Here is a 27,813-nt window from a genome sequence, read left to right on the forward strand (position 1 = left end):
TAATGACAAACATTTAGATACAAACAATATGACACTCATACAGATACAAGCAGTGACACACATACAGATACATTGGCAAACACTGACATACAGATATGCAGACACACAGATACACATATAGACACACATGCAGATAAACAGATACACATGCACACACACACACATATACACACATACAGGCACACATATATACAGATAAACACATACAGACCCACTCACACACATACACACAGACACACACACACACACATATATACACAAACACATACACACACATACAGACACATACATATAGACACACATACACATACACACACATACAAACACACACACACAACCAGAGACACATATATACATACAGACACATACATACAAACACACACATACAAACAGACAGAGAGGCACACACACATGCAAAATGTTCTAGTCACCCTCCTGTTTCCCACCTTTTAGGTGCAGGATAATGACTTTCCCTTGGGTCCAGTGGCTGGCTCCAGTAGATGAGAGTCAGAGTGGGAACTCTGACTCCCTCCTCTCCTTCCTCCTCCAGTGCGGCTCTTTGATAGCTGGGAGGAAGTCACCAGGGCAGTCAGGGCCTGGTCGTGCTAGTAAAGCGCTGCAGCACTGACCGGGCGACCTGGAAATTCATTGCCATCAGGTGGCCCTAACAGCATGGGACACCCGATGTGCCCCTTCAATGCGGCCCCAGTAGTTGTATCGCACGGACCTGGACCGCATTACATAGTTATCAGTTTATATATGGGGTCTTCACATTATTTTTACAGTAAAATAAAATTTGACTTAATATCTGTATTTTCACTGTGTGATGTAAAACATCTAAACTAAAGTGTGATTATATCTAGTTATAACATTTATACAGATTCTACATCAATCCTTTTGACATGGTTTGCCGTTTTCTATTGCAGTGTGTAGGTGGCACTGAAAACATGCTGTTAAGGAACATTTTTTTTTAGTTACAAATTAAAAAACACAGTTTGCAAAGCCCTTTACCAAGAGAAATCTAAGCTTTCAAGCCTCTAGGAACAACATGCTAGAGACACTTTGAGAGCAGCCCTTACAGCATCTGAAATAACGAGACCACACAGCTTTCAAAACCTATTTCATCCCAGCCATTTAGTTTAGTACTTGGTGAGGAGGTGCACAGTATATTGCTAAAGAAGATTTCTCTAGAATGCTGCAATAATATTATATATATATATATTCATATTCAGGCATTTTTATAAAAGAATATAATCTAAAAACTAGACCTGAGTATCTGTTAAAATGTTAAAATGTGTTAAAGTCAAAGATGAAAAGATTAGGAAATTAGGTAAAGACAAATATGATGTTGTCCCATTGAATTTATTCCGTCTCCTACTTTTTCTATGACTGTGACAAACATATTTAGACCTCTCAAATTGAGAGAGGCTTTGTTAGATGTCTTTAATCTGTTTATTCTTCTTCCATGTATGCCTGTGACTAGTGCTTTGTAGAGGAGCTTTCCAGGCCAATAACAAATTTAGTGCCATCCCTGCGCAAAGTGGAACAAAGTACCCAAAATTCACTACCATCTAGGATTGGTGAAAAATAGATCCTACCAATCACAAACCTGGTTTCCATTAAACACCAAGGGATCATTGACACTTCTTATCCCTACATGAGACCTTAGTAGACCTTAACGTCCAATAAGTGTTACTTTAGCTCACACACATATAACTCACAATATCTACTATAGTTATCAGTGGGGCTTCACGGAAACATCCAATAGTCTAATAAGGGTGTCTGTTAAGCTCATAATATTGTGATTTATGGAAGCTATATGTTGACTTTATCAATAGCTCCATCTGAATTAGCAGCCTGAAATGCTTTGCTGTGAGACTTTCTGACTACTCGAAATGTTCAATGTGTACTCTTGTGCCCACCGGAAATGAGTCAGGTTTTATAAGTACCTGCCAAGCTTGCAATATCTGATGCTAGTAGCCTGCCTCTCAGTATAGAAGCAGTTGGATATGGAATAGATAGAGCTGGCCATTAGGATTTCTGGGTTGCCCGTGTAGTATATAGAGCTTTACTACTGCTTATGTGCATAGTAGAAAATTATATTTATATTCTAAATAATTATCAACCACACACTATCCTGGCAGGAAACTATACTTAAACAGCATAATCTAAACAGGATATGAAACCTGGGTGCCTAAAACCTTCTCCATGTCTTTGTGCCAGTAAGAAAAGTAAATATCTCAAACCAATATCAACTCTGATATCTATATCCTTAATAAATGGCCATTAAAATTTCAAAAAAAAAAAAAAAAGCAATACAGCCAATCAGGCAAATAGTTAAAAAAAACAAAAACATGGGGGCCCAACATTAGTACAAAGGAAGTTTTAAGCATTCCCTATGCTATACCTGACTTGCATGAGTAGGAGCACAAATGTTTAACAACGAGCAGCCAGTGACTGTATTAAATGTGCCTCTAAAACATTGGGCTGGATTCTCTTAGTAGAGTAAGGGTTTACTCTGCTTGCTGGATAGCAATCTCTCCCTTGGAGTCTACATGAAAATTGCTTTCCAATAAGCATAATAAATCTTACTCTGCTAAGAGAATCAAGATCATTGAATTTACATTTTCTGAGTAATTGTCAGGCCTGTGTGTTACTGTTCTGTATGAAACCTCTTCTTTGTCCAGTATGTTGTGCCTTGTCTGTATCCTAATCCACGTGTCTTGATTATTGTATGTTTCTGGTCCCAATATGGAATTCTTGCTCATATGCATTACATTCTTTAGAACTCTGTCTAAATATGACATTACCTTGATTGCAGCCATCATGACTCTGGGCATTTGTACTTGACTGATACCCATTTTCATTTAGACTGCATTTTGAAAACTGGACAAGTTTCAGTTTGCTAGTACTTATCCCACCGAAATGTGAGAGCTGATACTCTAGCGATGGATGATTGGACATTGTTTAGCTATTGCTTTTATCCTTTCTTTGTCTGCCCTTAGTCTTATGGGAGGTTTTATTTAAAGTTGAAGTAAGCAAACAGTCATGATTTAAAGAAACAAGTATTTTGTAAATGTATACTTTTTTTTTGTTTTGTTTTTATAACAAGCCTTTTTTTTTCTCTTACCAGACGCAGAGTGCTAGCCATCTCTGATGGCATTGAACACATTGGCAATCTCCGTTGGGAATTAGCATTATGCCTTCTTGGTGCGTGGACTGTTTGCTATTTCTGTATTTGGAAAGGCACAAAATCAACTGGAAAGGTCAGATTTTAAATAATGATGTGCTCGTTATTGATCTCGTTTAATTAAAAGGTTTCTTGTGCAGTGCTTTCTCTGTAATAATTAAAGATTTTTCACTTTCATGACTGACGATGTAATAAAGAGTTATATAACAATTTTAAGATGAATTATTATCAATATAGGAAGATCTCCAAATTAACTAATACTTGTTTAATTACTTATTGAACTTTAAATTGCAGGCATCAACATATACCGTACATATATCGAATTTGCCAAAATATATACTTTTGAAAAAGTGAAATCTCTAATGGATGCATTTTTCTTAAAATATAGGCGATTGACAGATTATTCACTGACTCAAGTGGATTGTAAATTTAAGGCCAAAGTAGCTGAATTGGCAACATAACTGAATTAGACAATTGTTCAAGTTGAGCTATATTGACTTTAAATTTGAAATTCACTTTTAATTCTAATTAAAAAAAAAAAAGTAGCAGAGTAGTTCTTATTGTTAATATTGTAATTCCTATGTATCCTAAGATCGTAGAATGTGGACCCCAACCTCTTTGATATCTACTTGTGGTGGACTTAGATTAAGCCTTTATTCTGTGGTTGATTTTATTTATCCATGTGTTACTGATTTTAACCCTTGCTATTTCATGTTGGCTTCAGTACTTGCTGATTTTCTTACAGACTATGTGATACTAACATTTATGTTGTTATTAAGTCTGCTGGTCAGTGCACATTTTTTACTCAACCAGAGCAGTCCCTAAATATTTACAGTGAACATTTTATAGCAGTATTATTTATATACACCTCATAATTTTCTACAATAAATGAGTACAATTGTTCACAAAATGTTTCACAATTTTAATTTGTAATTTAAACTATGAATTGTTAAACACAAATTTCTAAATATATCTTGTGACTATATCAGAGTTGGAGAATTTTTCTAAATCAAACTTTGCTTTGGAAGTTAAAATTTTAGAGTTTAGTAAACAAATATGTAGAATTTTAAATTGAACAATCTATCAAGAGCCAATGTTTATTTGTACACAGATTATCCACGGAAATTATTTTACAATACGGTAATATTTTACATTACCTGCTGCCAAATTTGCCCTTTTTATGGAGTTTTATAGAATTAATACAACTTGTATCTCTCTGCTAAATATTATGTTCTTATAGATTAAACATACTGAATATACTTTAATATGAACCTCCTTTACTGTCCATACATTACCCTAAACCACTCTATCTAACCTCCTAAAGCAAGCTTCTCAGTATTCAGTACAGCCATGGGTATTTGCATGTCTAAGAAGTGAACTAGGGTTAAATCACAGTGCAGCTAGCTGCTTTCTTATGTGGGAACAAAGGACAAATTATTGTATGCTCTAAATTATCCCCCTTAGAATCTAACAACCTAAGACAGTCTTTTATTCGCACACAATTAATTATGAAGCTAAATCTTTGTTTAGTAGAGCAGAACTATAAGGAATATGGGCAGTCTTTCTCAGTCTTATATAATCATATTCAATGAAATAATAATGAACCTTTCTTGAACATCATCAGCTACCTTCACACGTTGTACAATCCATGTAGCTGCTTGAAGTTATGCAGAAATATTATTTTTAGCAATCATTTTAAAATCGTTCTCCTATGAGAGTTTCCTGGCATATTTTTCCTGCTAAAGATTATTTTATGTTAATCAACGCAATTTTTTTTTTTTAGATTATTCATCCTATATTTGTACTTTTTTTTTAATTTACATACATCCGCAATTCTAGAAGAAGTGCAATGTGTTCACACAGCACTCATCAAGAGAAATCTATACTGTTCTGCTTATTATGCATCATTTTAAACTACTGCACAGTATGTGCATTGCTGTGTTTGAATCTTCCTTTGTAATTTTAGAAATCTGTAGCACAATTCCATAATTATATATAGAAATGTATGCGCTAGGACAGATAATGATTAAATAGATGGGTAATGTTGAATAATGTCAAGTTATTTAGGAACTATTATAAATTATTATACATTATTATTATTGAAATGAGTTTTTAGTTATATTCTGCAATTAGACCCTATACATATATTACGTGAAATAAAAGTGACACATATTTATCATTTTTTTTTCTGTCTGTCTAATTTATATTAATAAGTGTCTTAGGGCTATGGTTAGTATTTGTGCTATGAAGGGTTAGGGCCTTCAAATTTGTTTTCTCCCTACAGTGCCCCCTCCATCGCACTCTCCACCCGCAATAATTACCTTTGCATGGTTAAGGCACATGGCACACGGCACCCAGACCACTTCAATAAGCTGAAGTGGTCTAGGTGCCTATAGTGTTCCTTTAATCTTAAGGAAGCACCAATGCCTACATGTCTCTGTCTGCCTCTGATTAGTGATAATTACAAGGCACAGCATCAAATGCTATTTAAAGCTGCCTGCATTCATTTAGCACTTCTCCTGATTTGCTGACGAATCAAATATAGTTTTTCCTTAATATCTGGGCGGTTTAATTTTAATTTCCACTGTCCATGATGTCTAATGTTTGACCTTTTATGCGCATTAGGGGAACTAGAGGGCCAGAAAAGGATTCATTAAAAAAAAAAAAAAAAAAACTCTGCAAATTGACAGTGCTAATGTAACATGCTTGGTGTGTCCCTTTAACTTTGAACCTCTTCTTGCTGATTTACATTTCACATTACCAAGGGCAAAATTACTTTGCAGCAGTATAATTGAATATGTAATAGTTCATAATAAGGCTAAATCCCTTTGGAAATACTACATATATTATTCAGAACAAATATTTTCAACAAAAATCACTCTGGTTATTTCCACGTGACTCATTGCAGCATTCATATGTTGAAAAGGTGTAGAAGCTTGTAATGGACCTCTGCATATCAAATAAGAAAATAAGATAAGCAAAATATAAGGCATTGGGAATATTTAGTGCAGGAAATCTTTACACGTTTCATACTTCTTTAAAAATGTGTTTAGAATTGAGCTAGATAAAAGGAAAGTGCACTAGGACACTTTACATAAATATTCAACTCTCTCTCATGCCTTATTCAAATGCTTCAATAAAGCATTCTTGCCTTATATTAGTGTAGCCATATCGGTTTATCTTCAGATATGAATAGTATTTTGATCTCTTTATACCAGTTAAAGAAACATTCCACTTAAAAAATGTCATATGTTGTCATTGGGTGTGTATGTCTAAAAAAAAAAAAAACGTTGAAAAGCTGAGGTTCTTATGACTTATGCCTTTGCAAGCCTTCTCTTTCTTCCCCGGAAGAGATTTTCTCATTGAGTCGGCTCTGAATCCGTTCCTCCATGTGTATGGGGGAGAAGGCAGGTAACATTTATATTATATATTTATATAATTGCTCAATCCACAAATTCCTCAAAAAATTTAGTGGGTTCTCATAGAATACATTTATAAATAGGAGCTACATCTACAAATCTGTTTATATTGGACCAATGTACCGGGCAACATAATTTTGTACATACATTGCACTGTGTGTGAATGTTTGAGTGTGTGTAAGTCATGCATGTACACATGTATGCATGTGTATATAGTGGAGGGTGCTGAACTCAAGCATCTGGTCAAAGCTCTACCTGTAAAATAGAGCAATATTTTCCTAGGTTGATATCTATTTTTCTACTACTGTGATGTGTGTTTTTATGCATGTTTTCAAATGTGTATAGTTTGTTTAATGTATTAGTTCACCCAGGGCTACCATCATGAATTTTAGGGCCCCTTACACAGCTCAAGGCCTGGCCCTGGGGCTCACCAGTGGATGCAGAGTGTGTAAAGACATGTGTAAAAAAAGTGGGTGCAGTGTGTGTATAGGGCATGCAGTGTGTGTATAGGGGATGCAGTGTGTGTTTAGTGGATGCAGTGTGTGTCTAGTGGATGAAGTGTGTGGTATAGTGGATGCAGTGTGTGTTTAGTGGATGCAGTGTGTGTCTAGTGGATGAAGTGTGTGGTATAGTGGATGCAGTGTGCATCGATGTCAGGGTACCTGAAGTCTCTACCTCCGAGAGAGGTAGAGACTTAGACGTCTATCCGTCCGGACGGGCTGTTTCCTCTGTTCCTCGCGGTCCACCCGGTCACGTAAACGCCGGCCGCGAGGGAGTCACTTCCTTTTGTAGCAGGACGTCCGGAAACCGACGTCATGACGCCAGCCCGGAACGACCTGTCACTCAATCCTGTAGAGACTAATCAGATCTCGTCGGAGGCGTGTCTCTCCCTCCGAGCCAGGGTATTTAAACTTGCTTCTCCCATTTGCTCATTGCCCTGTCGTGGTTCTAGCCTGTCTAGTCACACAGTGCTCTGGTATTTTCTGTTATCCCTTTGGTTCCGACCCGGCTTGTTTGACTTACTCTGTTTACCTCTGTTATCCTTGACCCGGCTTGTTCCTCGCTTACCTGTCCTCTCGTTCCCTCGACCTCGGCTTGTCTCTGACCATTCTCTATACTCTCCGTACGTTAGTCCGGCCATTCTAAGGTCCGGTATACGTATCCTGTACCTGTTTGTACTCTGCGTGTTGGATCCCTGTCCCGATCCTGACATTACGACAGGGCCAATGGATCCTGCAAGTACAAACAGTCAGCTTGGTCCTTCTGATCCTAGGTTCGAAGCCATGGAGCACAGAATGGATCAGATGGCGCTAGCACTACAGGCGTTATTGTCTCGTGCTAATAACCCGCCAGAGGAGACGCGTACTACTTCTATTTCTCCTGTGAGCTCAGGCCTAGAGGTAGCCACTGTAGGTGCCTCTTCCCGTATTACACCACCAGTACGTTATGGTGGCTCACCTGAGAAGTGTCGTGGCTTCCTTAACCAGATCAGTATCCACTTTGAATTACAACCTCGCTCCTATCCTACAGATAGGGCAAAGGTTGGATTTATTATCACCTTACTCATTGAGAAAGCTCTGAGATGGGCCAACCCACTATGGGAGAACGATAACCCGTTAGTGTATAACTATAATGCCTTTGTAGCTGCCTTTAGAAGAACTTTTGACCCTCCTGGTAGGAAGGTCAATGCAGCCAGATTACTATTGCGCCTGAGACAGGAGAACCGAACTCTCGTGGATTATGCACTAGAGTTCAGGTCTCTGGCGTCAGAAGTTAAGTGGAATGAGCAGGCTTATATAGATGTATTTTTGAACGGGTTATCAGACGTAATCCTTGATGAGGTTGCTACTAGAGAACTCCCTGAAAATTTGGAGGATTTAATTTCGTTCATTTCTCGTATTGATGAGCGTTTAAGAGAGAGACAAAACACTCGAGAGAGGAACCTTAGACCTTCCTTTAAATTAGCTCCCGCATTTCAAAGTCCTGATCCTACTACCTCACTGTTTCCTGAACCTATGCAGATAGGCAATACTCGCCTCTCAGAAGAAGAGAGACAGTACAGGAGAAGAGAGGGATTATGCATGTATTGTGGAGTCAGAGGTCACTTACGCCTGAATTGTCCTAATCGTTCGGGAAACGCTCGCACCTAAGTTTCTCTAGAGGACAGGCCTTGGGTGTTTCTATTTTGTCCTCTACTCATAATTATAAAGATCACAGGCTTCTGCTACCAGTTTCTTTAACTTGGGAGAAGGGAGTACTAAAGACTATGGCTTTGATAGATTCCGGAGCTGCTGAGAATTTTATCGACCAAGCCTTTGCTACCAAACACACTGTCCCATCCCAGTTAAGGGATACACCCTTGGCCGTTGAGGCCATAGATGGTAGACCTTTACTTGAGCCTGTTATCTCCCGTGAGACTATACCCGTTAACTTAACTGTTGGTATCTTACACGAGGAGAACTTATCACTTATGCTCATTTCGTCCCCTTCGGTCCCCATAGTCCTGGGGTACCCATGGTTAAAAAGACACAACCCTATTATCGATTGGGAGTTAGGGGAGATACTCTCATGGGGTCAGGGCTGCCAGGAGAAGTGTTTACGCAGGGTTTCACCATTGGCTGTAATAAACACACCGGGTAGTTCCACTCAGTCTACAGAGGGACAGATACCGTTCATCTACCAGGACTTAAAAGCAGTATTCGACAAGAAGAATGCCGATACCTTACCTCCACACAGGTCATTTGATTGTAAAATTAAGCTTTTACCTGGTACTATGCCTCCGAAGGGCAATGTATATCCTCTATCCACTCAAGAGAACTCAGTTCTAGAGGAATATGTTCGTGATAATCTAGAAAAAGGATTCATTAGGAGATCCTCTTCCCCCGCCGGGGCTGGTTTTTTTTTCGTTAAAAAGAAGGATGGTACTTTGAGACCTTGTATTGATTACCGGGGTTTGAATAAGATAACCATCAGAAATGCCTATCCCATTCCTTTGATTACCGAGCTGTTTGATCGTTTAAAGGGCTCTAAAATTTTCACCAAGTTGGATCTCAGAGGGGCGTATAACTTGTTGAGAATCCAGGATGGACACGAGTGGATGACAGCGTTCAATACCCGTTATGGTCACTATGAATACACGGTTATGCCATTTGGTCTTTGTAATGCTCCGGCAGTCTTTCAGGATTTGATTAATGAAGTTCTTAGGGAGTTTCAACATGATTGTGTCATTGTATACCTGGATGACATACTTATACACTCTAGGGAGATTGAGACCCACCACAGACAAGTCAGAAAGGTATTGCTCAAACTTCTGCAACATGGCCTATACTGTAAATTGGAGAAATGCAGTTTTGACCAGTCTCAGATAGACTTTCTTGGGTACGTGATTTCTGGGGAAGGCTTTAAGATGGATCCTGACAAACTCCAATCTATTTTGGATTGGCCATTGCCTAAGGGACTCAAGGCTATCCAGAGGTTTATTGGTTTCTCTAATTATTATAGGCGCTTTATTAAGGGATACTCTTCTATTATTGCGCCTATTACCAATATGACCAAACAAGGGGCTAATACTAAGACCTGGTCTACGGAGGCTCTTGTTGCTTTCAAGACGCTCAAGGAACTTTTTGCTTCTGCCCCAATTTTGGTTCATCCTGATACGACTCTGCCGTTCCTACTCGAGGTCGATGCCTCTGAGACGGGAGTAGGGGCTGTTCTGTCACAAAGGTTAGGGGTGGACAAACCGTTACACCCTTGTGGGTTTTTCTCTAAGAAACTATCTGGTCCTGAAAGCAGATATGACATCGGTGACAGGGAACTGTTAGCGGTCATTATGGCTCTTAAGGAGTGGAGGCATTTATTAGAGGGGACCTTACATCCTGTTACTATTTTAACGGACCACAAGAACTTGTCCTATATTGGGGAGGCTAAACGCCTATCCTCCAGGCAAGCTCGTTGGTCCCTATTCCTGACTCACTTCAACTATGTGCTTACTTATAGACCTGGTTCTAAGAACTCCAAAGCCGATGCTCTATCTCGCCAATATGAACCGTCCACTGTAGCTGAGCCAGTTCTTTCCTCGATAGTTCCTAAATGTAATATCATCGCTAACACGAATCTCAGGATTCATTCTCCGTTGCTTACCAAGATCATGAAGTTACAACATCTAGCTCCTAAACAGACTCCTGGGGATAGACACTTCGTTCCTCCTGCTCTCCAACTGGAAGTGTTACGGTGTTTCCACAACAGCAAGGTAGCTGGGCATCCTGGCATTCGCAAGACGTATGCTTTAATCTCCAAAGATTTCTGGTGGCCTGCTTTGCGTAAGGATATTAAAGATTTCATCGATACTTGTGAGGTCTGTACTAAGACTAAGCAACCTCATACGCTTCCATGTGGATTTCTGCATCCCTTAGAGGTTCCAGAGAAACCATGGTCCTGTTTAGCTATGGACTTCATTGTCGATTTGCCTATCTCTAAAAAACAGACTGTCATACTCACCGTGGTTGACAGATTCACCAAGATGGCTCACTTCGTTCCTCTGCCTAAACTCCCGTCTTCACCCGAATTGGCAGAGATATTCGCAAGGGAGATTTTTCGTTTACATGGGATACCCTCCCAAATTGTATCTGACAGAGGTTCCCAATTTGTTTCCCGTTTTTGGAGGTCCTTCTGCTCTCAACTGGGTATCAAATTGAATTTCTCTTCTGCCTATCATCCTCAGTCTAACGGAGCTGCTGAACGCACCAACCAAAAAATTGAACAATATTTACATTGTTTTGTTTCTGAACACCAGGACGATTGGGTTGGTTTGATTCCTTGGGCGGAGTTTGCACACAACAATCTCGTTTGTGATTCTACTCATTCAAGCCCCTTCTTCATGAATTATGGCTTTCATCCATCTATTCTTCCCTCGGCCTCCCCTTCCCAAGGGATACCGTCGGTTGATGTTCATGTTGCCAATTTGAGGAAGTTGTGGGATCAGACTCGACAAATTCTTCTGCACAATTCTATGCTGGTTAAGAAACACGCCGATAAACGTAGAAGGGCGGCTCCGGTGTTTGTTCCAGGTGATAGAGTATGGTTGAGTACAAGAAACATCCGTTTAAAAGTACCTTCCATGAAGTTCGCTCCTCGTTATATTGGACCTTACAGGGTGCTGACTCGGATTAACCCAGTTGCGTATCGTCTAGCTCTTCCCACTGCCTTACGCATCCCTAACTCATTTCATGTTTCATTGCTGAAACCACTAGTCTGCAACAGATTTTCCTCCACTACGTCCTCTCCTCGCTCTGTTCAGGTGGAGGGTCAGGAGGAGTATGAGGTTAACTCTATTATCGATTCTCGAATCTCCCGGGGGAGAGTACAATATCTGGTCGATTGGAAGGGATATGGTCCTGAGGAGAGGAGTTGGGTACCTCAAGAGGATGTTCATGCTCCTCGTCTCCGCAGGGCGTTTCACTCCCGCTTCCCATCTCGTCCCGGTTCCTTCCGCCCGGTGGGCGTATCTGAGAGGGGGGGTACTGTCAGGGTACCTGAAGTCTCTACCTCCGAGAGAGGTAGAGACTTAGACGTCTATCCGTCCGGACGGGCTGTTTCCTCTGTTCCTCGCGGTCCACCCGGTCACGTAAACGCCGGCCGCGAGGGAGTCACTTCCTTTTGTAGCAGGACGTCCGGAAACCGACGTCATGACGCCAGCCCGGAACGACCTGTCACTCAATCCTGTAGAGACTAATCAGATCTCGTCGGAGGCGTGTCTCTCCCTCCGAGCCAGGGTATTTAAACTTGCTTCTCCCATTTGCTCATTGCCCTGTCGTGGTTCTAGCCTGTCTAGTCACACAGTGCTCTGGTATTTTCTGTTATCCCTTTGGTTCCGACCCGGCTTGTTTGACTTACTCTGTTTACCTCTGTTATCCTTGACCCGGCTTGTTCCTCGCTTACCTGTCCGCTCGTTCCCTCGACCTCGGCTTGTCTCTGACCATTCTCTATACTCTCCGTACGTTAGTCCGGCCATTCTAAGGTCCGGTATACGTATCCTGTACCTGTTTGTACTCTGCGTGTTGGATCCCTGTCCCGATCCTGACAATTGATCAAAGAACAACAAGAAGGAGTGGACACATAGTGGATGCAGTGGATGTGTTGTGTAGTAGATATAGTTGATGTAGTGTCTGTGTTTTTGAAGTTGATGCAGTGTGTTGCAACATATAGAAGCATCATAGTATCAAATAAGCAATATACAAATCTCCAAGACAAAAGTCAAGATAGCATTATGATACACATGATGCCCAGCTAGAAAAATCCAGTAATATAAAAAGCACCAGTGATAAAACAGTAAGTCAGGGGCCTTAAACCCGTTTGTTACAGGCTGTATAGTAGATTAAGTTTGTGTGTGTAAAATGGATGCAGTGTCCACAGTAGATGCAGAGTCTGTGTTTATGCAGTGTATGCGGGGTGAGTAGTGCATGCAGTGTCTGTGTTTAATTGTGGATGCAGTATGTGTAGTGGGAGCAGTGTGTGTTTGTATAGTGTATGCAGTATGTGTAGTGGGAGCAGTGTGTGTTTGTATAGTGTATGCAGTATGTGTAGTGGGAGCAGTGTGTGTTTGTGTAGTGGATGCAGTATATGTGTTTGTGTAGTGTATATATTGTGTATTGAATTCAGTGTCTGTGTGTAGTAAATGTAGAATGTGTTTGTGTAGTGGATGCATCTCTATGGGGAGCATTCAGCGTCTCAATGCAGAACGTGGAAATACTTAACTTCCATACTGCACACAGTGACCCAAAAAGTACCTCTAGTGGCAGTCTGAGTGATTGGCACTTGAGGTGTTCCTAGGCACTGCCTTTTCTTTGAAGGCAGTGTTTGCGTTAAAAAGAAGCCTGTATGAACAGATTGTAGACACCAGAACAACTACATTAAGCTGACTGTAGTGTCCTATTAAGCTAATGCTATGATGAGATGCACAGCAATTGCTGCCTATTGGTAGCCTTCAATTCTTTCCTATGGAAAAAGACTCTAACATTAGAAATACATGTACACATTGCAATTGCTATTTTTAACATCAAACTGTTCCTTTAACCTGCAGAGATGTATTTCTATATAACTTTTACCATATCATACGTTATGGGCCTTACATACTGAGTGGTCATTGGTTTGTCTGTCCATTCATAGAATGTAATCATACCTCTAAGGAGAGGACTAATTGCTAACCATAACAATTTAGATTCTGAGTCTACCTATAGTCATTTTGAAACGCTACAAAAAAAAAAAAACATATGTGTTGACATTTAAATTTTCAAGACACATTTTCAGATTGTTATCAATGTCAAAACATTCTTATCTCAGTTTTAGGATTGACAGATTTTTGGAAATAAAATGCTGATAAAAGTTAATTGTTTTATAAAGAGCCTAAGCAAGATAAAATTAGAATTGATTAACATAATATATTATTGTAATCAAATGGCAAGTTAATTTTGTGTGTCATAAAGGAACAAAAGGTGAAGTGCATTAAATCAGAAGGCACCTCAAGGCCATAAGCAGTTTCTTCTACTACACCGGGGAAAGAGGTGAGAAGGAATGTTTAGGCAGGCAATCTCATAATATCTCATAAAGGAATACAAAATAAATAATAGGGTAGCATAAGAATGTAGCGATTACTAACAGACCCAGCTGCAACAACAGATCCCTGCAATACACGTGCAACCCAAAATCAGTAAATAATGTAAATTGTTAGTACTTACTACTACTACTACTTATTATGAAAGGAAATTTTAGGAACCAAAATAACATTAGCTTAATGGAGTGGTTTTGGTGTGTAGATCCCTTAAGTCTCACTGCTCAATTATCTGATATTTAGGAGTCAAATCACTTTGTTTATGTGGCCCTAGTTACACCTCCATGCATGTGACTAGCACAGCCTTCCTAAACACTTCCTGTAAAGAGTCATCTAATGTTTAAAACCTTATTGCAAATTATGTTGAATTTCAAATTTCTTATCTTATGCACTCTTAATAGCGTGAAAGACCCTGCAGGAGCCTCCTGTATGTAACTTAAGCTCAATTTACAGAGCAGGCGATAACAACTTTTAAAGTAGCATCTGATTGAAATTGAAACCATTTTGCTTTCATGCAAGCTGTGTCAGTCACAGCCAGGGGAGGTGTGGCTAGGGCTGCAAAAACAGAAACAAACGTGATTTAATTCCTAAATGGCAGAGAACTGAGCAGTGGAACTTCAGAGACATGATCTATACACAAAAACTGCTTAATCAAGCTAAAGTTGCTTTGATGACTATAGTGCCCCTTTAATGAAGTTACCAAAGAGCTCAGTAATTGTGAGGACTACTGTAGTTCATTGTGAAAATCCAAGATTGTCTTCCTTATTACAAAGCTGTTTTATAAAAGTTGTTGGGGGAGTTAATATTACAAATATTTTAAGTGGGCATAATGTTTGGGCATACATTTAGCTAACTTCACTAATTTAACAACTCTTTGGGGATTTAGCTCTTATGACAATAATTAAATATAAACCTTTATATCATGATTGCCCTGGTAAATTATTTAGAGTTTATTTACTAAACACAGAATATGTTTGAGCTGTAAAAGAAACTGCACAATTTATTTAGAGAAAAATTATATATGTTTTGTCTTTCAATTCACTACAGTTTGATTTCTTGTTGTTAAATTCCAAATGTCAAGGTGTAAAAACAATGTTTTAAAAAAGAAGAGGACTAATAGTGAGATAGTAACACCCACAAAGATGAACCAAGTGGGCGTCTATTCCACAGAATGATATCTCAGAACTTAAAGTAAAAATAATTGTGGGATATACCCTTTATTAAGCCGCTTACGGACAAAACAAAAACATAGTGTAGAAATAGTGAAAAACTCGTGTAAATTATAAGTGAATTAAAAACTGGGTGGATGCAGTATGGGTATTCCACAATAGTAATGAGGGTGACAAGGGAAATATCTGAAGTATAGTATTAAGTTAGGATACGGTATATATTATAATCTATACTAAGACAGATATTTCGAGCACCCTAGCCCTACGTACATAGAGGGCTTTGTGGATATCCCGGCTAATAAACGTGGGGCCACAGTTTTTATTAATAGACTCTAATGGTAGGTATATGCAATTAGGAACAAACACCCCTAGTTCCTATTCAGTAAAGTCTATATTGAGTTAGAGGAGAGTGTACTCTATGAATACTACTCTATATAAATATAGAGTAGTATTCATAGAGTACACTCTCCTCTAACTCAATATAGACTTTACTGAATAGGAACTAGGGGTGTTTGTTCCTAATTGCATATACCTACCATTAGAGTCTATTAATAAAAACTGTGGCCCCACGTTTATTAGCCGGGATATCCACAAAGCCCTCTATGTACGTAGGGCTAGGGTGCTCGAAATATCTGTCTTAGTATAGATTATAATATATACCGTATCCTAACTTAATACTATACTTCAGATATTTCCCTTGTCACCCTCATTACTATTGTGGAATACCCATACTGCATCCACCCAGTTTTTAATTCACTTATAATTTACACGAGTTTTTCACTATTTCTACACTATGTTTTTGTTTTGTCCGTAAGCGGCTTAATAAAGGGTATATCCCACAATTATTTTTACTTTAAGTTCTGAGATATCATTCTGTGGAATAGACGCCCACTTGGTTCATCTTTGTGGGTGTTACTATCTCACTATTAGTCCTTTTCTTTCACTAACGTTTGGGGTCCATGCCCCCTGATATCTCTGTAACCCCTCAGGAATATAGGTGTGGACTTGATCCACTCCATAGTGTTCCTTTCTTGTCTTTAATGTTTTAAAAAAGCTGACTTCTGTATAGTAGTCAAGCATATATAATGATAATCTAAACTTAAAATTTTGTCTGGGATTATAAAAAATGTGTAGATCAGTTAATATTCCAGGTCACTTAACTTTAGGAGTATATTCTTTAACCCCTTAAGGACCAAACTTCTGGAATAAAAGGGAATCATGACATGTCCCACATGTCATGTGTCCTTAAGGGGTTAAACAAATAACTGCCAACTATCTTCCAATATGTAGGTCAAAAGTTTCAAGTCCGAACAATATATGGATAGATTTTGTAAGTCATTTGTCATCTAAATGCACATGCTTCTATTTAGTAAAAAATGCAAGTTCATTAGTTTACTTTGCAAAAGTAAGATTACACAGCAAGATATACAGTGCCTTGCAAAATTATTCACCCCCCTTGGCATTTTTGGTGTTTTGTTGCCTCACAACCTGGAATTAACATGGATTGTTTGAGGATTTGCATCATTTAATTTACAGAACATGCCCACAACTTTGAAGATGTTTTTATTTTTTATTTTTTTATTGTGAAGCAAACAACACATAGGACAAAATAATAGAAAAAGTCAATGTGCATAACTATTCACCCCCTAAAGTCAATACTTTGTAGAGCTACCTTTTGCGGCAATCACAGCTCCAAGTTGCTTTGGATAAGTCTCTATGAACTTGCCACATCTTACCACATAGATTTTTTCCCATTCCTCCTTGCAAAACTGCTCCTGCTCCTTTTAGTTGGATGGTTTGCGCTTGTGAACAGCAATCTTTAGGTCTGACCACAGATGTTCTATTGGATTGAGGTCTGGGCTTTGACTAGGCCATTCCAACACATTTACATGTTTCCCCTTAAACCACTCAAGTGTTACTTTAGCAGTGTGTTTGGGGTCAAAGTCCTGCTGGAAGGTGAACCTCCGTCCTAGCCTCAAATCACGCACAGAGTGGTACAGGTTTTGCTCAAGAATATCCCTGTATTTAGCACCATCCATCTTTCCCTCAACTCTGACAGTTTCACAGTCCCGGCTGCTGAAAAACATCCCCACCGCATGATGCTGACACCACCATGTTTCACTGTGGGGATGGTGTTCTGCGGGTGATGTGATGTGTTGGGTTTGCACCAGACATAGCCTTTTCTTTGATGGCCAAAAAGTAAAATTTTAGTCTCATCAGACCAGAGCACCTTCCTCCATACATTTTGGGAGTCTCCCACACTCCTTTTCGTAAACTCAAAAAGTGCCATTTAGTTTTTTGCTGAAAGTAAAGGCTTTCTTCTGGCCACTCTGCCATAAAGCCCAACTCTATGGAGCGTATGGCTTATTGTCATCCTATGTACAGCTCCTCCAGGGTTACCTTAGGTCTCTGTGCTGCCTCTCTGATTAATGCCCTCCTTGCCCGGTCCATGAGTTTTGGTGGGCGGCCGTCTCTTGGCAGGTTTGCTGTTGTGCCATGTTCTTTCCATTTGGTTATGATAGATATGATGGTGCTCCTGGGGATCATCAAAGATTTGGATATTTTTGTATAACCTAACCCTGATTAGTACTTCTCAGCAACATTGTCCCTTGTTTGGAGAGTTCCTTGGTCTTCATGGCAGTGTTTGGTTATTGGTGCCTCTTGCATAGGTGTTGCAGCCTCTGGGGTCTTTTAAAAAAAGGTGTGTATATGTAATGACAGATCATGTGACACTTAGATTGCACACAGGTGGACATCGTGTCACTAATTATGTGACTTTTGAAGGTAATTGGTTGCACCAGAGCTTTTTTATGGGCTTCATACAAATTTTCTGTTTTCTATTTCTAAAAAATAGTTTTATGTATATATGTTTCTCATTTCACTTCACCAACTCAGACTATTGTGTTCTGATGCATCACATAAAATTTAGATTAATAAAACATTGAACTTAAGGCTGTAATGTAACAAAATAGGTAAAAAGTCAAGGGGGGGGGGGGGGGTGAATACTTTTGCAAGTCACTGTATTTCACTGTATATCACTTGGATAGTGCTAACCTTAATAACAGGGACACAATGATCAAGAATAACAATGTAAAATATTAAAATGTCAATCTAACAACTCTTTTTTAATTTTGCAAAAAGTATAGATTTCAGTAGAAATGAACACTTTTATTAATGAACCTGGCTATGCCCTCCTGGCTCCCAAGCACAAAACTGGTCCTGTTACTTTCTGGTTTGTAGCTTGCTCAGTGGAGTTACGCTCAAAAAGCAGCAATTGCTCAGAGCACCTACCTTGCAAAGACTTCTCAATGAGCTGCATTGGAGAGTCTGTGATTGGACAGTCACAGGAAGTCTGGGCTCGGTTAGAAGAGGAGAGCTTGTAAAGGCAGCAGACAAGAGAAATGCAGGTTTTGCAAGCTGTTTTTAGATATATCTCCAATTAAAAAATGCAAGCTTTCATTTTGGTGTATTTCTACTCCATGGCGATTTTTGTTTATTTTGGATTGGTTAATGCAGTGTCCCTTTAAGTTCTTTGGTAGGAATTGTTATTATGCAGCAATCAATCTCCATAAATATGATATGATTTAAAGAAATGCTAACTTACTAAACATTCTTTACAGGAATATGGTGGATGTATAGCTATTTTAAACTTTGTTTAAATTGTGTCTATGCTATAGAGCCTGCAATCATTTTGTTAAAACAAAACAACAAAAAAACAACAACAAAACACTTATCCTTCTCTAATTCCTACCCACAGTTAATGCAATGCACTAATTTGTTAGATGCCCTTCAGTGATCCCATTTGGGCAATCCTTGACAATTAAAGTGGAATAGGTCATTGGCATTTGCCCCTCTGGTCCTGAGAAAAAGACAAAGGATAATATTTTAATCTATAGTTACATTTTTTTTGTCCTTTACATGACATGCCTCTATCCTTACTTCTTTAGTTAAAATGCGTTTTCTCCTGTGATCTATACGGAGCCTAATAGGTTTACTGAGCTGAAAGGATGTGAAGAGACGAGGGTGGAAAATAAAGAAGGGGAAATAAAGATGTTGTGAGAAGCCAGGAATTGAGACCAAGAAGCAACAATTATATTTTGTCAAGTACTTTTTGTTTCAGCTTCAAGTAATGGCAAATAATAGTTGTTCATGGCAAGACTTTAGCCATCAACCCAAGATTGATCTCTTTATTCAGCACGATGAAGTGATTGTCCATGTGAGTCACGCAGAGTCCCTTCTCTTCAAATGCACCGTGAGAGGCTATAAAACAACACGCCTAATATTTTTACTGTTTGGTGCTTCTGAGAACTCTCAGACCCATTCAGTGTAGTTAAACATTGCCTCAAATGTGTTGTAACTTCTCCCTGGGTGAGATCAAAATTTAAACACAAGTGGGTTACATTATTATTGGGATACTTAAAGAGATTGATGAAAAGGGTGATTTAAACAATCTTTCAATGCATAACAGTGACAATTTAAGATATAAAAACAAACAAAATAGACTGTAGGTAAAATCCTATATAACTACCTCCCATTTTTCCAGCACTCCCGTAATTAAATGAAAATGTTGAATTAAATACAACAAAACACCTCTCTGGAAGCATAGGTATGGGAAGCAGAACTTTTTTTTTTGTTACGCTGTTAACAGTCTTAATGGACCCTATAGTGAAAATGCAATGTTTACATTGCAGGGCTAAAACTGCCTCTAGTACCTGTCTTCTAGATATCCACTCGAGGTGTTTCCTATATTTTCACTGAGATTAACTCCATCAAACAACGCTGGAAGTCCTCATGCTTTGCATGAGAACATCCAGCATCTTGCGAATCCTGATAGCAGACAGAAGAAGGTCCCACCAACTCCGTGGAGGAGGAGCCCAAACCACCAGTAGGAACTTTTAGCCTGGAAAGAGATAAATTAAAGAAATGTTTTTTTTAACCCTTTCTTGACTTTGGGGGAGGGGGCATATGGACTTTTATAATGTTAAGAATACAGTTGTTTTTTTTTATTCCCAACACTATAGTGTTATAGTGTTCATTTAAAGCCTTCAAAGGCTCCATGGGAGAGAGAAAGATATCATAGCATAAAAATGTAAAGAAAGAAAAGATTTCTTACATAAGATTTAAAAAGTACATATTAAAAGGGCACTGATAAAAATCAATTGCAAAAAGCACTGATAAAAATCAAGTGCAAAATGTTGTGACTAAGATCAGATGTTTCACCAGACCTTTCAGCTGCTCTTCTATTAAGGCTCTTGGATTTACAGTTTTCATTGCTTCTGGTAAGGTGCCAGGATTCACAACTATTCTTTAACTGGTGTCCTCTGTCACAGCCTCATTGTGTTTCGGCACAAGTGACTTCTTCAGAAGAAAAAATAATGATTAACCAAGAACAAATTAATACAAAATGTATGGGTTTTTCATAAATACCCCCCTCAATTAGCATACATTACCTTAGTAATAGTTAAATAGCATAAATTTAGCTGATTTCCCCCTGTGGAATGCATGACACAGATGGCAATAATGAAGGCAATAGTTGGATCACAAGTGTGTAATAAAAGCACAATCATACCTTTTACTTCCAATACCCTATGACTTTCTTACAGTTTGTAATAACTACCCTCTCTCCATGCTTTTAACTTCATCATAGTATTTTTCTAACTTATATTTGTCATAATAATGTGATCATTTTAGATTGTATTTTATAATTGTTAAAAGTCAAACAATTATGTCTTATTCTCCTTAATTAACTATTAGGTATGGACTCTAGCCAAGTTTAGATGAGGTGAACTTCAAATATCCATCATAGTGTTAGTTCATTTTAGTCAGCTTAAAATAAGTTTTGGTTATAAGGAATCATTCTTTAAAAAAAAAATAAATAGTTAAATCTAAATAATTTACCATAAAAGAACTGACCGTGGTAGTTAAAACTATTAATATTAAAACTTTTTATTAAAGTCTCCATACACCCTCCCCAAATTAAACTATCATCAATATAATAGCACCGGGAGAAGGAGATGAGTATCATGCCCAGCTATGGGCTTCCATTCTCCTATATAGATTTTCACATAGCTGGGTGCAAATCTCATCCCCATGACCATTCCACAAATTTGCAAAACATATTGACTTTCAAACTAGAAATATTTCCTTTTGAGAATAAAATTAATCGAAGCCAATAAAAAAATCAATTCGTTCTAAACATAGGAGTCTTTCAATAAAATATTTGTAATAGTGTTCATGCCACCTTCATGGGGGAAAACAGAATGCAATGATGCTGGCTCTATAGTGGCTAGTAGGAAATCAGATTTCCATTAATTTTTTTCAAGTTCTATAGTAATATGAGTAGTAACTGTAATGTATGAGGGAATTAAAGTCACATAGTTGACTAAAAACAATTCACATAATGGGAATGATTTGAAGTTAGAGAGTCCAGACCACTTATTATTGGACAGCCAAGTGGTCTTTCTAATGTATGAATAAATGAAACAGGATAAAAACAAAACAAAAAAAAAAATTTCAGCAAAATTATTAAAAATAAAATAAAAATCTTAATAACAAATGGTATTTTTATCTCGGCCTATCTGTAAAAGATTTAATTTTGAAATTTTTTTTAGGGTTATCATTTAAATGTATATCTGTATTACGGCATTTACTATACTGTAATATTCTTCTAAATAATATGTTCTTGACTTAAATATTACCCCCACTAACATTATCTGCCTGATGTATAACCAGGTAATATTTTCCTTGGAGGTCTTCTAACACTTTATTTTCCCTGAGTTAAAAATGGTAAAGTAAGGCAATTTGAAATATAAATGCTAGAGCAAATAACCAACTGAATAGAGTTCCCAATAAATGAAGACATTTAAGACAAAGCAAGAGAGAAATAGGAATTAGAAGATGTAAATGACTGCATAAATACATATTAGAAAGAACGTATATTTCATATATTTAATACAATGTATTTCTTTTTTTTATAATTCTTTATTTTTGTAGTGCTTAGAAGTACAGACGCGTTTATTGCGCCACGAAAGCAGATATAAGTCAATAGAGTAACACAAGATAATCGGTATCATGGCAAGCATTAACAGCACAATTTTTTAGAGACTACATGAGGTAAAATTAGACAGTTTGAGTAAACTTATATGCTTTTAGAGATTAAACGTAGTTAAGACATACGTGAGTAGTGAGGACTCTAAGGCTATGTAGGTGTGTGAGCATTTTAGATAAGTGTCAGTTGCCTTAGGCCAAATGTGTAGCGTGTGGAATTATCCAGGGAGTGGAGAGGACAATGAGCATGAAGCATGGTGAATGTTGGTTGCGAGCATTATAAGTGTGAATGTGACTGCTAGTCAGTATGCTGTGTGTGACATTTGCTTAGGTGTATATGGTATAATATCAGTGGGCTTTCAGATGAAGCATAGGCAGTCAAATAATAACGATAACAATTAGGCAGTTCAATCATGCAGGTCAGGGTTCCTAGCTGCAGCATCATTGGGATTGAGAAGCAATATGAAGGGTCTTAGAAAAAGGAAAATCAAACACCAGGAAGGGAACAATCAATACTTGCGCCTTATTCTCAGGCATGTTGGAGTCCGAATAAGGGTGGCATGGTCAGAGAGTCCAGCGTCAACCTATACCCAGACTTGGGTGTGCATGCAGGCTCATGGATCGTATCATGTGGCGGCAGGGTGCGTAGGCCCTTCGGCCCTTGGTCAGAGTGAAGACCTGGAAGGAGAGGCTACAAACTCGGGTCCTCTGTCTTGAGGCTTGGTCTCTCTGAGTTAAGGCATGACTGGTATTCTTGCTGCGATGTCGCCGCCTGCGGCGGTGGATCCCCAGCCTCCGCAGCGGGTGTCTGTGCAGCAGCTTGGGCGTGGTGCATCTCTTCCCCGTGCTCCCAGCTCCTGCTTTGCGCTCAGTCTGTTTGCTCGGGGGTGCCTTCTCCTTTCTCCCGTTGGGGTGGTGCTGCTTACTCGCTCTTGGTAGTGAGAGTAGGGTCACCTGAGGTGTCTGCAGCCGTTTGTTTAAGTTGTGCCAAAATCGGGCAAAAGAAGCTTCAATGCGCTGCAGAACATCGCCATGTTCCTCCGCTTCAGGCGCGTGGTTTGGCTTGCCTGATGTGTTTGCCGCCGCCATTGTGGGGGCGCCATGTGCTCGGCTGCCCTTGTGCTGCGGGGATTCAGATTGTGGATTCTTCTCGCGTATGCCCCTCCTGTCGCTAGGTATGGACCGTGATAACCCCCAACGGTCCAAAGGGGGGGGGGGGTGGGAGACGGTAGCCCCGAGGGATCTGTGTCCAGGTCACTCAGTGCGGGGAGCGGCCGTCTCCCCGCAGCTCGATCTCCGGCAGGCCTCAGAGTGTCATGCTGGGTTCCCGAGGGGTTACAGGCTTGAGTTTGGAATCGGGCGATTCCCCCGGGTAACCCCGTCATGCTGGCTTCCCTCCTGTGCGTGATTGTGCCGGTGTTAAGGGGAATTACCCCCGAAAAATGTGTAATAGAGCGGGAGCTGAGGTTCAGCACCACCGCTCAGTCTGGTTGCCAGGCTCCGCCCCCAATACAATGTATTTCTAATGTAGCTTTGCTACTTAAAGGGGCCTCACTATATATAAAAATAAAAAGTTGATCATAACACGTAAAGGAATACACACCTAAGCAACAAACATAGTATCTTCACCATAAGGTCGTACATACTCATTTCAGCTAGGCAATCCCTAATATAGGATCACAACATCATTGAATACTTCACTGCCATAAATAAACAGGTAAGTGAGAGAAATATATATTTTTTAATTTCGGTATTACAGTCGCATACTCACTCTAAACATTGCCTAGGCCTCCTGGGACAACTCATAGTCCACGAACTTCAACCTCGTATCCACCGGCCAAGTTTTGTTCAGGTAATACATCCCCCACTTGGCCACGCTCACGTACGTCATTACAAAAACTTTAACTTTTCCTCATCTTAGGTCTCCAAGCCAAGTCAGGCAACTCAGGTGCTGCAACAGTCCCGTAAAGAACTTTAATTCCATCCCGTAGCTCAAAGCAATTGCACAAATTCGCTAGCCGCACGTAAGTATCTACCTTAATTTCCCATCTATTTCTCCCATTAGTACTCACACCCTTTCAGACACGCACCTGGCAGACCAACAGGTTACAAGGCAAACACGATGGCCTCATTTCAATCACAGTCCTAAATCACGTCCACATTCATCGGATAGATCCATCAAACCCGCAACCGAGGCACGACACCCCACATTGTTCTATAGTTAACTCTACGTTTCACGTTGTTACTCTTTTTCGGCCCTCATGGGTGGATATCGCTCCGCCACCGGCATCACAGGCAAAACGTACCATAGACACTTAAGAGCACCCCAATCACTCCACTGTTAATGGGAGTTCACTCCCCTAAACAATATATTACTTCTAACTTGTATGTTTACTCGTGGTATAGAATGTCACACGCTTCCGATATAGCCGAGGATATCTCCCTACCTAGCACCCCGGCCAGAATCTCCAGCCCAACCAGACCAAGTACCCCAGTTGAGAATGTAGAGACAGCAAGTCCAGGGTCTCTACGTTCTTGGACCATACTCTAGCTTGCAGCCAAACTCAGGAGGCGAGGCATACCATACCCAGCCACGGCTCGTAAAGTGGAACTCCTGAACGCCAACCCTGACACCCCGAGACCAGGCACCAGCACGCAGGCAATCGATGGAAGCACGCCTGGAATCCAGGCCATCTTGTCTGCACTCCTTTCTTCAGTTAACCTCATCAAGAGAGACTGGAGAAGCGGGAAAACCAAGTGGCCATAATCACCCCAGCAGCTATCCCTCCCACTCTACCACAGACATTACCTAACCTGGATAACAGCACATGTTTTTATCCGGCACTCACACCCTCACACATCATCACTCCAGCCCACTTAGTACCCCAAGCTATAAATAAAGGCATTTTAGAAGGGAAAGACATCAACCTGGTATCACTCCTCATAGCGTCCCAAGACTTGGTAGAAAACAAGACTTACTGCTATGGGGAGGTATCCGTTGTACTTAAGGCTAGGGATCCCAGACTTAACAAGAAGCTGTCCATCCCTGACTTCATGATAGCATTTGGCTTGTACAGGGATGTCATTTGTTCTGTCTTCCCACAACGCAGAGAGGAGCTGGATCTTTACCTCTACAAATTGGTCGACCTAGGTAACAAGTACGGAGGCTACTCCTTCTATGATTATTATAGGTCAGTTTTGGCGAAGGTGGTGGCAGCGCTGGTTCAGTTTAATATACACTCAGACTGGAGCCAACTTGATACGGAGCTGTTCTTCCGCCACTTCGCTGACCTCAAGCCTCCGTCTTGTGCCATTTGTGCATCAACCTCACATTCTACCAATTTGTGCCCCTCAGAACTGAGCCAACCCACCACTAGTCACGCAGAGGCTGCCCCTAACAAATCAGACAGGGTGCTCAAAGACAAACTGGGCAGACCCATTGTCTTTTTAGGCAAAATACAGATATGCAACAACTTCAATGAGGGATGTTGTAGCTTCAGCACTTGTCGTTTGTTGCATGTCTGTTCCCTCTGCTTTAGGGCACACGCTAAGTCCATGTGCCCTAACCGGCTTTTCCCTAGACAATGACTCACCGAAATCAATATTAGCAATCTCACTTATTATCTCTCCAACCACGCCTCCCCTCACTTGGTTGAGTTCCTCATCACGGGATTCACTGAAGGATTCCACACTGGGCTAGTGGCACTCCCGGGGGGCACTCTAGAATGCAGGAACCTCCAATCAGCCATCTTAGACCCTGACACCACCGACACACTACTCACAGCAGAAATCAACCACACGTTTATGATAGGCCCCTTCACACATCCCCCCTATGCCAGTTTCAGAACTAACCCAATTGGCATTGCAACTGGAAAATGTAACAATAAAAAACGCATGATCATTGACTTATCAGAACCTCATTCATCTGTGGTTCCTAGCATTCATTCTCTAATACCATCCAGCGAATTTTCACTGCAGTATGCCACGGTGAGCAACGCTATGGGGGCAATTTTGAAAGCGGTTACGGCGCCTGGTTAGGAAAAAACGATATCGCCAACGCTTTCAAGTTGCTACCCATACATACTCATCTGAATGGGGTCAAATGGAAGGGCCAGTACTACTTTGCAACACGTCTGACGTTTGGGGCCAAAATCAGTCCCAAACTGTTTGACACGTTCGCCAAAACACTGTGCTGGCTCCTATCAAACGTGTGTGGCTGCCCGGTAGCAATACACTACCTGGATGACTTCCTCACAGTCGAGGAACCTAATTGTATTCCCACAGCATCGACAAAACTGTTGCACTTTTCTCCACACTAGGAGTCACCCTATCAAAGGACAAAACAATAGGTCCCTCCACAGCCCTCACATTTTTAGGCATCCATCTTGATTCCACATCTATGATAGCTATCCTACCAGAAGAGAAAGTTAACCGCATCACAAATGAAATCACATGGTTCATGCACAATAACAGTTGCTCCCGCAAAGAGCTGCAATCTCTCCTCGGCTCCCTGAACTTCGCAATTCGCATAATACCACAGGGCTGTGCATTTATTTCACACTTACTACACCTCCTAACGGAGGCCCCTCATGACAATACACCCATTCTAATCGACAATAACGTCAAAGCAGACTTGCTAATGTGGGGTAGGTTTCTCTCCTCCTGGAACGGGAGGTCAATGTTCATACCCCAACTCGACGAGGAATCCCCGGTCATACGAACCGACACAGCAGCCCACACAGGGTTCGTGGCCATATACCAGAACCAATGGCTCCGTGACTCATGGCCATCAGAAACCTCAACACCACATCCTCGCTATTCAAACTTTACCCGATAGTAGCAGCAGCACACACTTGGGGCTTATTGTGGAAGGGAAAAGCAGTTAAATGCCTCTCAAACAACGAAGCCACATGCGAGATCATAAACAAAGGCAAATCGTCTTCCCTAGTCATTATGAGACTCATTAGGAGACTCACCTGACTGGCAGCAACACAAAACTTTCATTTGGTTTGCATACACATTCCTAGTAGGGAAAATATTGCTGCTGACGCTCTCTCTCGCTCCAATTTTCAGTACTTTTTCAAACATCACCCCACGGTGGCCGGCCAACCAATCCGAGCCAACCCCAACATTTTAGGACTTGATAATGGACTAACGCTGCTAAAACAACATGCACTGACCCTGGCGAAATCCGTGCTGTCCGACAACACCAGAAAGGCCTATCACAGAGCTCTTGCTATATTCTCCAGATTCACTTCCGAGCACCACATCACCAACTCTTTTTCTATAGACACGATAATAGCTTTCACCGCTCACTGTCACTGTTTTCATTTAATATTATCCCTGACTCACCTAGGAAGAATTATAGATCACAAACTAGCC

At 40.2% G+C, this 27,813-nt stretch overlaps 1 protein-coding gene across 1 annotated transcript in view; it reads left to right on the forward strand.

Moving 5' to 3' along the window:
- Positions 1-27,813, forward strand: part of SLC6A11 (solute carrier family 6 member 11) — a 218,206-nt gene that overhangs the window by 85,723 nt on the left and 104,670 nt on the right. Inside the window, exon 6 of the mRNA XM_063426928.1 lies at positions 3,134-3,266. Coding sequence (XP_063282998.1) covers positions 3,134-3,266 — 133 coding nt within the window. The remainder of the gene's footprint in view (positions 1-3,133; positions 3,267-27,813) is intronic.

Source organism: Pelobates fuscus, chromosome 7 (assembly GCF_036172605.1).
Source record: "Pelobates fuscus isolate aPelFus1 chromosome 7, aPelFus1.pri, whole genome shotgun sequence".
Lineage (NCBI taxonomy): Eukaryota > Metazoa > Chordata > Amphibia > Anura > Pelobatidae > Pelobates > Pelobates fuscus.